Source organism: Perissodus microlepis, chromosome 17, assembly GCF_051167445.1.
Source record: "Perissodus microlepis isolate ML-2025 ecotype Zambia chromosome 17, ASM5116744v1, whole genome shotgun sequence".
NCBI lineage: Eukaryota > Metazoa > Chordata > Actinopteri > Cichliformes > Cichlidae > Perissodus > Perissodus microlepis.
The window spans coordinates 22,470,181-22,484,841 of NC_140477.1; the positions used below are offsets into that span (position 1 = coordinate 22,470,181).

General features: G+C 43.8%; 1 protein-coding gene across 1 annotated transcript in view; it reads left to right on the forward strand.

Moving 5' to 3' along the window:
• The first annotated feature begins 507 nt into the window (after nucleotides 1-507).
• Nucleotides 508-14,661, forward strand: part of LOC146369612 (potassium voltage-gated channel subfamily A member 5) — a 43,308-nt gene continuing 29,154 nt past the window's right edge. The window contains exon 1 of the mRNA XM_084910239.1: nucleotides 508-3,214. Within this exon, the coding sequence (XP_084766365.1) occupies nucleotides 760-2,460 (1,701 nt within the window). The 5' untranslated portion in view covers nucleotides 508-759 and the 3' untranslated portion in view covers nucleotides 2,461-3,214. The remainder of the gene's footprint in view (nucleotides 3,215-14,661) is intronic.

The window sequence follows — 14,661 nt, forward strand, 5'->3', positions numbered from 1 at the left end:
GGAAACAGGAGCAAAGGTTTATAAATCAAGACAAAACAAACTTCATGGAAATAAAAAGTTTTCATGCATCTTCTTCTCCAACACTGAAATACTGACTCTGTTCTGTCCTTGGGCAGCTGTGGCGCTCGTAACCTTTGACCTCTTCATTCACACTGCCTGACAAGCTCACAGGTGTGTACCGGAGTGGGAGCGAGCAGGTGAGACATGTGGGCTTTTTGCCACAGACCGTCATGTTGTGTTGGATCAGACTTTGATCTTTGAGGTTTTCAGTGACATTTTTAAACCGTCGCTGTTTGCACGTGCACGCGGACTGTCCCCTGCGCAGAAATCCAAATAAATGAAAGTGAATATTAAAAAAATGAGATGGTCAGTGCGCGCGCTTTGTCCCCACCGGGGGCTCTCTCCCAGTGAGAGAGAGAGAAAGAGAGAGAGAGAGAGAGAGAGAGAGGAGCGCAGCAGGTCGAGCAACACTTTTGACGTCAGGAGTGATCACTGCTGCCTCTCTCTCTCTCTGTGTGTGTGTATATCATCCGGGTCTTCTTCTCCTTTTGTGCGCTTTTTCCGTCCGTTTGGCGCAGACGTGCGGCGGCTCGGAGCCTGAAGAACAGAAGACCCTCCACAGATGCGGTCCCTTGAGTAGGAGCTGCAGGAGCTGCGTCTCCCCCGCTGCTCCTCTCTGTGAGTTTCCTGGAGGATGTTCGCGCTCAGGATCAACAAGTCTCTCCTGCTCTGCGCGCTGTAACTGTGGATGGCTGCGGGATGGAGATAGCCTTGGTGAGCTTTGAGAACGGCGGCGCGAAAGGGAGCGGTGGAGGAGGAGGTGGAGGCAACAATGCCGAGGAGAGCTGCCGGAACGCGCTGGATGTCCCTCAGCCGGGCTTCGTTCAAGGCGGGCGGGGAGAGGACTACAGCAAGGAGCTGAACACCCGGGGCGGCCCGCAGCCGCCGCACAGCCCCTGGAAGATCAATGACATGAACAACACTCTGAGCTGCAGCGAGAACGCCATGGATGCGCTTTTACGCGCGGACCACAGTCCCCACCTGTTCGACGAGGATATGCTGGACATGGACATGGATACGGAGAGCAACGAGAGGGTGCTCATCAACATCGCGGGTCTGAGGTACGAGACCCAGCTGGGTACCCTCAACCAGTTCCCTGACACTTTATTGGGAGACCCCGCTAAGAGGATCAAGTACTTCGACCCGCTCCGGAACGAGTACTTCTTTGACCGGAACCGGCCGAGCTTCGACGGGATACTGTATTTTTATCAGTCCGGAGGAAAGATCCGGAGACCCGTCAACGTGTCCATAGACGTGTTTGCGGACGAGATCCGGTTCTACCAACTGGGGGAGGAGGCCATGGACCGGTTCCGCGAGGATGAGGGCTTCATTAAAGAGGAGGAAAAGCCGCTGCCGCAGAACGAGTTCCAGAAGCAGGTCTGGCTCATCTTCGAGTACCCGGAGAGTTCCAGCCCGGCCCGGGGCATCGCCATCGTGTCCGTGATCGTCATCACCATATCCATCATCACCTTCTGCCTGGAAACGCTGCCGGAATTCAGGGATGAGAGGGAGCTGGCGGTCACCAGCCGTCTGGACAACAGCACGGCGCCCCGGCCGTCGCTCACCTTCACCGACCCCTTCTTCATCATCGAGACCACGTGCGTCATCTGGTTCACCTTCGAGCTCATCGTGCGCTTTTTTGCGTGCCCCAGCAAGTCCGAGTTCTCCAAGACCATCATGAACATCATCGACATCATGTCCATCATGCCTTACTTCATCACCGTGGGCACGGAGCTGGCGGAGCAGCAGGGCCAGGAGCACCAGAACGGTCAGCAGGCCATGTCTCTAGCCATCCTGAGGGTCATCCGCTTGGTCCGGGTCTTCCGCATCTTCAAGCTGTCCCGACACTCCAAAGGGCTGCAGATCCTGGGCCAGACTCTGAAGGCCAGCATGCGCGAGCTTGGCCTGCTCATCTTCTTTCTCTTCATCGGGGTCATCCTCTTCTCCAGCGCTGTGTACTTCGCCGAAGCTGACGAGCCGGAGTCCCACTTCTCCAGCATCCCCGACGCCTTCTGGTGGGCGGTAGTCACCATGACGACTGTGGGTTACGGTGACATGAGGCCGGTGACAGTCGGGGGGAAGATCGTGGGCTCTCTGTGCGCCATCGCCGGAGTGCTGACCATCGCGCTGCCGGTGCCCGTCATCGTGTCCAACTTCAACTACTTCTACCACCGGGAGACGGACCAGGATCAGTCCTCCCTGAAGGACGAGCCCAACAGCGGCAGAGAGAGCCCCGAGCTTAAGCGCAAAGGCAGCAAAGCGTCCGTGAAGTCTCAGGATGTGGAGAACAACGAGGCGGGCGCTTCGGTGGAGAAAACGAACATCAAAGCAAACAGCAGCGTGGACTTCAAGAGATCCCTTTACGCGTTCTGTCTGGACACGCGGGAGACGGACCTGTAGCCGTGCACGAGCACACCTGGGCTTAAAGCAGATACAGTCGTGTAGAATAAACCCCGTTAATGGGCTCTTAAGTCTTTGCACATTGCAGTTGGAGGATCAACACATTGCAATCCTGAAAAGTTTTAAGAGGGTTGGTTTATAAAAAGCACACTTTAATCCCCATCATCTGGTAAGCACGACAGTTAAAAGTGCGGAGTTATGAACGAGCTGCAGCGCATGTGATGCAACACAGAGGCCCTTTAATAAAGCAGGGACACCTGCAGAGCATCAAACTCTATCTAACTCATGGATGAATTAGAGGGAAGTGGGACATCAGATGCTGCAGATAATCAGGGACAAGCATGACTCGGAATAATTACTTGACACAGTGAGAGGATTACCGGGACCAACCAGACTGTGTATATAATGCAGGACGCAGACCACATTCAGTAGTGCAACAACAACAAATAATAATAATAATAATAATAATAATAATAATTTCCCAACTGTGATGTTTATACTGGCAGCAGACGTGTAAATATTCCCCACAGGCTGCTCTTATTGTAGAAAAACAAAAGTATATTTTTGAGATGCAGACACCTGTTTTCCTTCACTCAGGTTCTGTTTAAATCAGAGAGGGTTTGGGGGGGACCTCAGCCTTGAACTTTTAAATAAAGAACATTTGGGATTTTTTTTTTTAAACTGAGGGAACAACAGCCAAGAAAAGAGGACAGAGCAGAAACCGTCTGGAGAGATCGAGCATCAGCGATACCAGGTGAGAACATGTGAGCACATTTTAAGAGTTTTTATGTAATGACATGCTCAGTAGTGTGCACGTGAGGCGCAGTCATGTCGCCGGGAGCTGTCCTTTCAGCACCACGCTCCTCTGTATGGAGTCCCATTGATGCCAAATTTCAAGTTACAAAATTCAATTATATCTTAAATTTAAATTAAATTTTATTTTTGTCTATTAAAAACAAAGCATACAAACTTCTACTCTATATTATTTAAATATGCACGAATTTTGGTTATATTCATATTGCATCCGACCATAATTACAGTCACCTGAGTGACACTTTAGATTATATACTATACTGCACTTGACAACAGTGGGGGGGGGGGGGGGGGGGGGGGAAATCTCCCTTTTAACAGGAAGAGATATGTGTCAGAAACAGGATTAGAGCTTTTTGTTGCCACCTTCAGGCAGCAAGAGAAATTACACAAATACTTTTGAGACAGGGCAAGTGTGGCCCTGCTGATCCTATGAAGAGCTCTGCAGACCAATGTCTACATGTTGCTGTGCTGTACTGTTAACAGGGGGTGGTAGTTTGTTGTTGGTTTTGTTGTTTAGCTCCACCCACAGAGAAAACAGAAGTGAAAGTAGAGAAAGAATTTCTTTATGATGGCGTGAAAAGAAATTAATCAGCCTGTCTGAGCTTCTTTTTGGAGCTTTCATTATTTTTCGTATTTGTGGTGAATTTTCTTTTCAAGTCCTCTCTCATCCATGCACACGTTTCAACCAATCAGCATACTAACCACACATAGTGTCATCATCACCAGGATACTCGCTGTGGATTTTATTTCATTTCATTTCATACTTTTTGGGAGGAATCCCCCTTCTGACCTGTTCCTACAGGAGTGTCTCTATTTAACATCTGTCCAAGAATGAGTCCGAGTTTAGGATCATGTTTCATAACACAGCTAAATTATTTCAAGTGTCCTAAGAAAATAATTGATTATTCAGGCAAACATGATAATTACATCGTTACTCCAAATATTTTTTGAATCCCAGCATGTTTTTTTCCCCAACATACACAGCTAATAATACAGCTAATAATTTTCTGCAGTGAACATGGAAGTCTTCATCATCATGCTAAAGCTAAGAGTCTGGAAACATTACTAAAATGATTGCAGCTTTCACACAGGTTCCATGTGGCTTGGTGCCTTCAGAGCTTAGCTCAGTATCAGAGACGTCTCTGTACGCATACTGTTATCACAGCATTACAAACTAAGCTGCAAATACGTGACCACGTGTTTGTTTCTTTTTTCTGGAGGAGAAGTGACGTGACAACCATCCATAATGTCGAAGCTGAAACCTTTCACCATGTATGCTTGTATGACTCGAGTATTTTCAGCACTGTGATCGTAAACTGGTGGCTTTTCTTCAATATTTCTAAATCCAGCAAGCTTTAAAGTGGCAGCGTCTTTAACAATCACACATCTTCTAATTAACCTTAAAGTCTGGACATCTGTTTGATGAATCACTTTCACAATATCTCCTGGAGGGCTGCGAACTCTAACTAACCCACTGGTGACTGGAGTCGCTAATCCTCACCTTGCAGGCTTCGTTAGGTCTCAGGCTATGGAGCACAAAGCCTGTGACATGTAACCTCTGATGTGTTAAAAACAGAAGACTTATGCTGGGAAAACAAAACGCTGCCTTTGACCTGCTGGAAGGACAAGTTGGAGCTGTTTCAGAGCAGATTAGTGTGAGAGTTACCGCAGAGGAGGGATGTCTTTGTGCAGATATGGGGCAGACTGAACACGGTAACTAAAATCATGACTTTTTTGGACAACTTAACTGTTGAGCCAGTGTCCAGGTAGATTTAAAATTAAAATGACTCCAACAGTTTGTCAGACTTACAGCTTCCAAATGATGAAAAGACACATCACTGTCTTCATGTACTAAGACCGGTATTTAAAGATGAATATTAATATTGAATATTTAAAGATGAAGGCAAACATTAAACGGAAAGCACTTTCACTTGTTTCATTCATGCTCTGCCTTCCTGTCGTTCAGTTGGACTCAAGCTCCCACCTCCCTCAGTGGAAGGTGGGGATTTGTTATCTTTTATTTTTAGTTTGGGTAAAAGTGGCAGTGCACAGATGGAGTCTGCAGGCGAGAAGCCGTCAGCTGTCACTTTGGGTGTTATCTCTGAAGCAGCTGGGAGCTTCCTGCACATTTGTCCTGGGAGACCGGGGAGCGCTGGAGGTTCGATGGGGGCATCTTAATGCACCAAACAAGTCCACTTTAGATATTTATAGAGGTTTTTATCAAAATTAGGAGAGACTGCACATCACAAAATCTGCATCCCTAATTATAAAGCAGCTTCCTCCTTTGGCCTGATCCTGTCCAGGAAACAAAAACAGCACACAAAGAAACCACCACATCGTTTAGTTTGAAGGAGAATATGGTCTGAATCGGTCAGTTATATTCAGCTTGTCTGAAGTCGGGTAGCAGCAGCAGCCTAAACAGGATATTTCAGATGTCGCATTCCCCAGCAACACCTTCCAGTTTCTCCTTTGGGATCCCGAGGTGTTCTCAGACCAGAGGAGTTAAATATAATCTCTCCTGAGAGTTTTGGGTCTACCCCGGGGTCTCCTCCCAGCTGGGAGAGCACAGAAAGGCTCTTCATCACGTCTTCAGCTGCTTCCAGCACAAAGAAGCAACACTACGAGATCTGTGTGGATGTCCTAAAGCACATTCAACTGAAAGAACTACTGGCTGTTCATGCATCAGTTTGTGGCTGATGGATGCTTACATAATACTCTATTACATTTCCCACACAGCCTTTAGTTTAGTCAGCAATATCTTGCCTTCTATTAGTAGTTGCGTCTGTTACCTCAAATATCGAGAGCAGTTTAAATCCAAAGCTCCTCATTTCTGTAGCTGACCACTGAACATTCGACTTCAATTTCACAGTCTGCTCCAGCCCATTCTCACTCCTGACGCGGAATATACTGATGATTTGTCACGCCCCGAGGCGTTCCATGGGAACGCGAAAGGTGATGGTTTGTGTTCTTATGCTACGTGCTGGATTGTGCATGAAATCAAACAGAATGATGCTCCTGCGATAACACATGTTCCAGCCCTGTATTCCAGCCCTAACCCTAACCGTATCGCTAACCTTAACCATAACTGTTAACCACCACCTTAATCATGTTAGATAGTGTTTTCCAAAGTGATTTAAGTAAAATAAAAGTACATGTGTAGATTCATTCCAAACGGTTCTCATGTTTCCTCATTTTTTTGAACTCGTAATATAGGGACCTGTTGGGTGGCTGAAAGTGTAATATACAGACAATTTGTCACCTAGCATAAAATTTTATGCTTTGGGAGTGAAAGCGTGTTGTCTGCTTATTTGATCCACACGCTGAAGAAGCAGAGTTCCAGAAAGAAGAAGCTCCTACGTGTTTAGTCAAGTCTTTCTTACAGATGAGTACATGTGAATCTGATGTAACCCAGGTTGGTTTCATTCTATCAGTCACTACCCAGAGTTCACGACTTTAAGGTAGAACTTCAATGTGAACCAAAACTGGAACTTACAGAAACCTCACAGCAGCCATGTTATTGGTCACATGATGTCATTAAAAATGCTCCAAAAGGCTCCAACAGCACAAACACAGTCCAGAGGTCCAGTTAAAGACAGCTAGCAGTTCATGCCACCGGCATCACCATCTAACTGTCAGTCAAAGAGGCCAAGCCCCTAATAACGCAAACTTTAAGCTTTAATACAATTTTATCTTAAAACTGTTATGAAGGGAGAAATTATCCACAGAGAGAAAACCATTTGTGTATCAAGCTGTAATAATGTTTATTTCGGCTGTGAAGCTTTAACATGGGATTGGGGACTGAGGAACTCAGGAACTGCAGGTTGGTTGCTGTACATGTGAAAATAGCATTTCATTCTAAGCATATTAAGCCCCACATATTATGAATTCAATATGAGACCATATAAGGTAAACTTCAGTTCTGACAGTTCAGCTAACCAATCAGTTGCCCGAGCTTTTCGGGAGGCAATTTTATAGAGAGAATCCAGAAGTGAACTTTCTGCTTCTGGCATCAGAATAAAAAGGTACATTTTTTAAGATTCAAGCTCCACCATTGCACAATGAGCATCTAAATGAGTATTAATGGCTGCATTATCACTTTCTCCATTTCCTTTGTAATAACTTCCAATTTATGAGGCCTTATGATCACTGGCACAGCCTGATAAGCAGCTGGAGGAGAAACCCTTCTTTACTTACTGCTTAAAACAACGCTGTCACCGTTTATACCTAATGTTGGCTGCTGATGTTGGGTGAGAACGTTTGGCTCACAGTCATGGATTTGCAGTGAGAGTCGTCCACAGCAAACATAGGAACCATTTCTTCAGAGCCGGCTTTGTGCTCGACAGTCGTCATGTAGAAACAGGAAGGAGACAAAATCAAACTGTGGAGCTGGGGTGTGTGGGCTGGTACTGTGATCTTAGAGCTGTCCGAGATCATCCTTCTGCTGGAATGAAGGACTGTGAAAGTCTGTTTTCTTTCGATAAAATTAGCCTTTAAATTTAGTGTTTCGATGTTCTTCTTGTTAAAAGTGCGAGTGAATGAAGTGACCTTTCCTACTTAACAGGCTGAAAGTTCTGGCTGGTATATCTGGCACCGCCTTAGACTGGTTTTCTTCCTATTTATCAGGTAGGACCTTTTCTGTTAGGACTGACAGGTTCTCCTCTAACACTGCTGCCCTAACCTGCGGGGTTCCACAGGGTACAGTTTTGGGTCCATTATTATTTTCTTTTTATATGTTTCCTTTAGCTGGCATTATTCAGTCTTTTAGTGACCTGTCTTATCCTTTCTATGCCGATGACATTCAGCTGTATATATGTCCTTTAAGCCTCATCAGCTGGATAGGCTGTCCACCCTAGTCCAGTGCTTAACTCAGGTTTCTGACTGGCTTGCTAACAATTACCTTGTTTTAAACATGAACAAGACAGAGACCATGATCACAGCTCCTCCTGATCTATATTCTAAAATCAGTCAGGTTCTTGCCCCTTTCTGTCCTTCTGCTAAGCCAAATATTCGAAATCTTGGAGTAATATTTGACTCTTCTCTGGACATTGACTCACACGTAAAATCTCTGTCTCGTTCCAGTTTCTTTCATTTAAGGAACATTTCTAAATTGCGACATATGGTCTCCTTAGCTGAACTGGAAAAAATTGTCCGTGCATTTGTGTCATCGCGTTTAGATTATTGTAATTCCCTGTTTACCAGCTTGGATAAATCATCTCTTTCCCGCCTCCAAGCTATACAAAATGCAGCAGCCAGACTACTAACTCGCAAGCGAGCTCACATTACTCCTATTTTATGTTCTTTACACTGGCTCCCAACAGATTTTACAATTTGTTTTAAAATTATTGTTTTAACGTACAGAGCAGTACATGGCCAAGCCCCAGATTATTTATCCAAGCTTCTTACAAAATACACTGCTGCTCGTTGCCTCCGCTCACAGACTCAGAGTTTGTTGGTTGCTCGCCAAACACAACTGAAGATGAAAGGGGACAGAGCCTTTCAGTCTGTGGCACCAAGGCTGTGGAACAGTCTACCTCTACAACTACATTTGTGTGACTCTGTGGATTCTTTTAAAAAGTAGTTAAAAACTTTACTGTTTAAACAAGCCTTCGGTTGACCAACGCTTTTTACATTTTTAATTTACATTTAACCTCTTATATTGTGTATATTGTGCATTTTGCTATTTATCGTACTGTTTATTTTAATCTTTGTGTACAGCGCTTTGTGACTACCTGTCTATGAAAAGCGCTTAATAAATAAACTTTACTTACTTACTTAGTTTACACTGAATGTAAAGCTGAATTATTCTGATTATTTCCAGCTGTGTGTTTTTGACTCCACAGCAGCTTTGAATAATTAATATCAATATCTGATACTGAGGTTCTTTGATCATTTTTGGGCTATTAGAAATTAGCTTCCAAGAACTTAAAAAAATATGATTTTATCTGGAAAATATAATTCCTATAAGAAAATATTGAATCCTGTATTTCATAGCTGGTAAAACTAAAGTTAATATTACTTTAATCTTGGCTCTGCAGTAAACTGCTTCACCATCCTTCTGTAACTCGTTTTACTCATCTGCTTATCAGCAAAAACCTTCTTCACTTCTGCAAACCTACATGCTGTATACATACTGAGGGCTTTTATTGTGAAAGGTAGGAGCAGGAATCCCTTTTCACACATGCTCAGTGTGTGTTATGGTACAGATAATGGTGACAGTAAACAGAAAAGCAGGTTGGTGGGGCTCCTGTGCTTTCCTGCTTACTGCTGGAGATACAGGAAATAAAGAGAAGCAGAACAGGTCGGCCTTAAATGTTGACTTGATTGATTGATTGATTGATTGATTGATTGATTGATTATACAGTCAACTTGTTTTCATAGCGTAAATGGATGCTGTGACTCAGTGACCTTCATTTTCAGGCTCACTGGGTTCAATAACAGGATAAAGAATATTTATCCAGAGGATAAAAGAATCAAGGAGATGTTCCCTGAGTCACTGATATGCAGACATTTTTTTCTACCTAATCATCTTGGCTCAACTTTCCAAACCTCATCATCCATCAGCTGCCCCCTCCTGCCTTTAATCATTTCAGGGGCTCTTCTGCTGACCTTTGTGAACGATCCAGGTCCCCTCGCTGCCTGAATCCAGTTAGATTATGTAACTTTTCTGTTTATCCATTTTTCTCTCCACTCGCCATTGTTTGAGGCCTCTGTAGCCATGATGACAGTTGCCTTTTTCATAGAGAAAACGGTCGTTTAGCATCATTTCTGCTGTGCGAGCCTTTCACCAACCAGAAAGCTGCAGGACAAAAATCTGTCCTGCAGATCCACATGGCCTCACCTACACCGACACGCCGCCAACAGTGCAGCATCTGGACGCAGTCGACCAGAAGCCAATGCACATGCTAGCCCGCATCCTTTATTACTTTCATCTGATTTCACTGGGTAATTACAGCCTTCATCACCATCTCCTCTGTGCACTCCTGGCTGCTTGTTAAAGAAAGGCTCTGAATGATGGCTAAATATCTTTGAACACTTCTTCTAGAGGTTAATTGTTTGTTTATTTGATCTTTTCAAAGTCTGTTTATAATCAATAATAGACATGAACATTTCTGTAGCTCAAGGAAATATAAATGTCAGCCAAGCCAGATGTCCATCAACAAAATATGGCATGAAATCACAGACTGTATATAAAAGATGGCTGTAACCACCTTGCTGTCGCCCACTATTTTCTGGACTCCACCGTTTAAAGTCTTAATGTTTGAATTTTGTGCTAACATTAAGACGTGCTAAGCTGAGGCAAACATGTCCTGGAGCTGTCACAGTAGTCTTCATATTTTGGGGGTTTTGGTAATCGTTGGTGATGGTGATGAAGGTTTTGTGCAGCTCAGTTTGTTAACATTTTACTCATAATGAGCTTTACTGGTCTAGTTTTCCTCCATCTGGGTCCTCTCTTTTTCTCCAAAGCCTGACAGCACTGTAGATCAGACGTCTTTTAATAATTTGGCTCTAGGCTAATAAACCCCTTCAATACTATACTGCTTTAGAGCTGCTGGATATTGTATGTTTCATGCTTTTATAGAAGTTGGACAGTATTTTCTGAAACTAACACATCTTTATGTCTCACTTTGTTCAAAGACAGAATAACAGGATTTGTCAGATTGGTGTAATATGCTTTGAGACACTAATTTGACTGTAAATAGTAGAAAAGGAGAAAGTACTTAAAGCTCTGCACATAATGTTTTTAGTACCTGTTCTGAAGCTTTCAGTGGTATGATGTAACTTACATCAGCCAGCATGAAATATACATATTTGCCTGAACACTTTGAAAATCTCTCTCTGTCTCTGCTTTAAAGGCTGAGACCTCATGCAGACGTGGGTCAGCTTCTCACACTGATGTGGCACTGATGACATCCTTCACTGCAAACAGGAGTGAACCAACAAGTGTCATCAGTTTAAACAGTGTGTGAGGGAGATAGGTGTGCGAATTGGCACAGGCTCACAGTAAATTAGGATTAGTCCCACTTCTGTTTTTTCAGTTGGTTTACATGAATACATTTTATTCAGAGGCAGCCCAAGTAGTATCGCTCCCCAACTTGTGGGCCAGATCTAGACCTGAGTTATGAACGCTGGCCTGGGTGAGATCCAGTTCTGGTTTATCTGATTGTTCTGAGTTGGGGTGGGCCTGATGACCTTAAAGCTGTTGTTGAAACTCAGTTTATATGTCACAGAAAAACCTTTTATGAAAATGGAATAAAAGAGAAATAGATGCCAAACTCCACTTTAATATCAATATCCATCATCAATTCATCAATGATTTCAACGAAGGTCAGCCTAATACTTCTACATCCACTGATATTTAAATAAAGGTGTGAATAAACAATATTAAATTGTTTTTCATAGAGAAAGACAAAATTGACACTATTTAAAGGGACCAGACTTGACAGACATAAAAATATATTTAAAGGAAGTAAAACACAATTAAAATGGACAAAATCTCAATCTATTGATTCTCAGGTGGTCACAAACTTCTGATCTACACTCCCATCTTTCCTGTGCTGTTTGCTGTTATTGGGCTAAACTGCTCTGCTGGACGCATCAATTAGCCAGATATAACCGGAGCACCGGGACACCGTCCAAGCGTCATAAACTCTGGCAGCACCGCCGTCGTCCTGTAATCTGGTGAACTGGCGGCCGATCTCCCAATTAGGGGAAGCCGTCTGCTGCTGGCAGCTGAATAAACAGTGTCGAGGAGGGGGCTTAGTGTCATCCACAGATCCATGAAAACATCCCTGAAAGTCTGATACAGGCTTCAGTTTCCTGCTGGATAGTTTCAATGAAAAGTAATCTGCGCTTTTTGCTGTGAAGTCCTCGATGTTAGGCATTACTGAACCAAATCCATTACTATAAGTGAGAGAAGCATTAACAGATTTATTCTGGGCAAATCTAGCAGATAAAAATGCTTTTCTAGTCATGAGAACAGTAGATACTGCAGTGAATCACCACAATTAACCATAACGAGTATTCCCATTTTCACATTTTTTTTTTTTATGGATGTTTTCCTACAGTCATTTCGAGCTTGTCCTGTTGATTTGATTTTGAAATTAATGCTTTAATTGTGAAAGAAACCATATGGGAACCTTATGGTAAATCCTTTCTGCGTCCTGCTCCTTTGTGACCTGACCATCATCACCAGGACAGAGCTCACTGAGCTCAGAGGTCAGGTGAGCTCTGTCCTGAGATTATGTGGGACCTATCCTGCTTCTCCTTACTTCCTGTCATATATTCAGCCTCCAAAGTTTCTAATAATGAGCTCAGTGCAGAGACAGTAAAACCTGTGAACAAAAGTTCATGCTGCAGAGCGCTCTGAATACTCAGTTTCGCACAGCTTTTTCTACTCTTTGCTCTGAATTATGTCACAGAGACAGGTTATCCCTATCATGATCATGTCAGGCACAGAAGCCCCACCCACCTGCAGTCCAAACCTGTTTACAAGTGCAGCCAATAAGAAGAAAGTCAAGGAAGAGGAGCTATAGCAGCTTGTTTCAGACAGTGTGAGAGAAGGATTTTTATGAACACTGAATATGCAAAGCTGCTGTAATAATGTCCAGGAATAAAAGCATGGAGACAGCGGTATCTGTGTTTGTCCATCGTCACTTTTTATTTATATTTTTATGTGATCATATTGGGTGGACAATTGAAAATCGGATGGAAAGTGTCTTATATAACACATGTACTCCAGCCTTATTTACTATGAACAGATATTCTTCTTGAAGGATTTTGTTGGCACAGAAAATTAGACACGTGGATTCAGATGTCTGGATGTGAGGAAGCAGCCGTCACTGCACTCTTTTTTCTTCCATCTTTTGTCTGACCTTGAACATTTTCCCAGGATTTGAGCCTGAAGTTTAAGCTGTGCCCTCAAAAACTTGGAGGAGATTAAAAAAACTTTGCATGCCGGCAAAAATACCCATCCGCAGCTGTCAGATTGACTGACATCTCATTTCACTGAGAGCCGAGAGATGCTAAAAAGACACCCCTGACTAATCTGAGCCACTGTCCCACAAATTCAGATAACACACATACTTTGTGATATGCAGTATTTACATTATCCTGCTTCTATTTTTAATAAATGTACGAAATCCGCGGGCGTCTAAGACTTTGCATGACAGAAAAGCAACACAGGAAGTATTAGAGGGGCTGTAGCAGCACAGCTAATTACAGCGCTCCGTGATTAGCACAATTACAACACGACCATCAGAAGCAAATATGTGACCATGAGGCTTAGCTGTGGACACATGACTGAAGCTTTTGGCACTAAAACTAACAGCAAAAGGCAGGAAGGCTGCGGAGCCTGCTCTGAATCGGCTGAGGTGATTAGATGAGCTCTGCAGCCCCCCCAACAGGACTCTGATCCCCTCTGCTCTGCTGTGCGCAGGCCAGGAAAACGCTGGGAGCAGGAGAGACAATGCAATGAGGAAGTTACATAACATGTACACTCATATAAATATATTTCACACACACACACACACACACACACACACACACACACACACACACACACACACACACACACACACACACACTCAGTGCTCAGCTGCAACCTCGGCCACTGCCTGAAAAAAGTGTGAGAGCAGTGAGAGAGCAAAGATGGGGTTGAGCTCATCCTTCGAGTGAAGGCGATGACTCTGGAGGAAAAGAGTCATTTCTATGGCCTCTGTGTTTTCAGAGCCTTTGGATCTTCATTCAGGTTTGACCTTTAACACCTGTGTGGGGACAGGAAGCTTCCTTTAAATCAGAACACCTGTAAGAGCTATAGGTGAAGACCTTGCAGAACAGACTGAGAAAACAAACTACTTCACTCACTGTAACACTTTGTTCACTCTGTAGTTTACAATTTGCCAGTGACCGCTCAAACGCTCTCTAAAATGCACAGAAAATGAGAGAGGAGATCTGTAGTCATTCAGACAAATCCGTCACAGCTTGCAGTGGGAGTCAAACTAATTGAGTTTCAGTTTTTAACAGAGCTTAAATGTGTTTTTCAGCCCTGAAACTTTCATTTGGATATTGGCTATATGTAAGTTATGAAGGAAAAATATTAAACAGAACCAACACCTGGAGGCTGTGTGACTGAAAACATCAATAGGAGGGGGAAACTTTGCATGGCTTCTGACTGACTCTGAGGGAGTCTGTTTGAATTTAAGTGAGTGCCATTTCTAAAGATTAGTGTGACTGATTAGTCAGGGAGTGAAAAAAAAAGTTCCCTGCATTGATAAGAATCACGAGAATCCACTTTTCCCCCGTCAACTTCCCAGGGTGGATGGGTTGTTGTCCACCTGTTCACATTTGTGACCCCAGCACAGTCTGAACATGTGATGGGGATGCAAACTG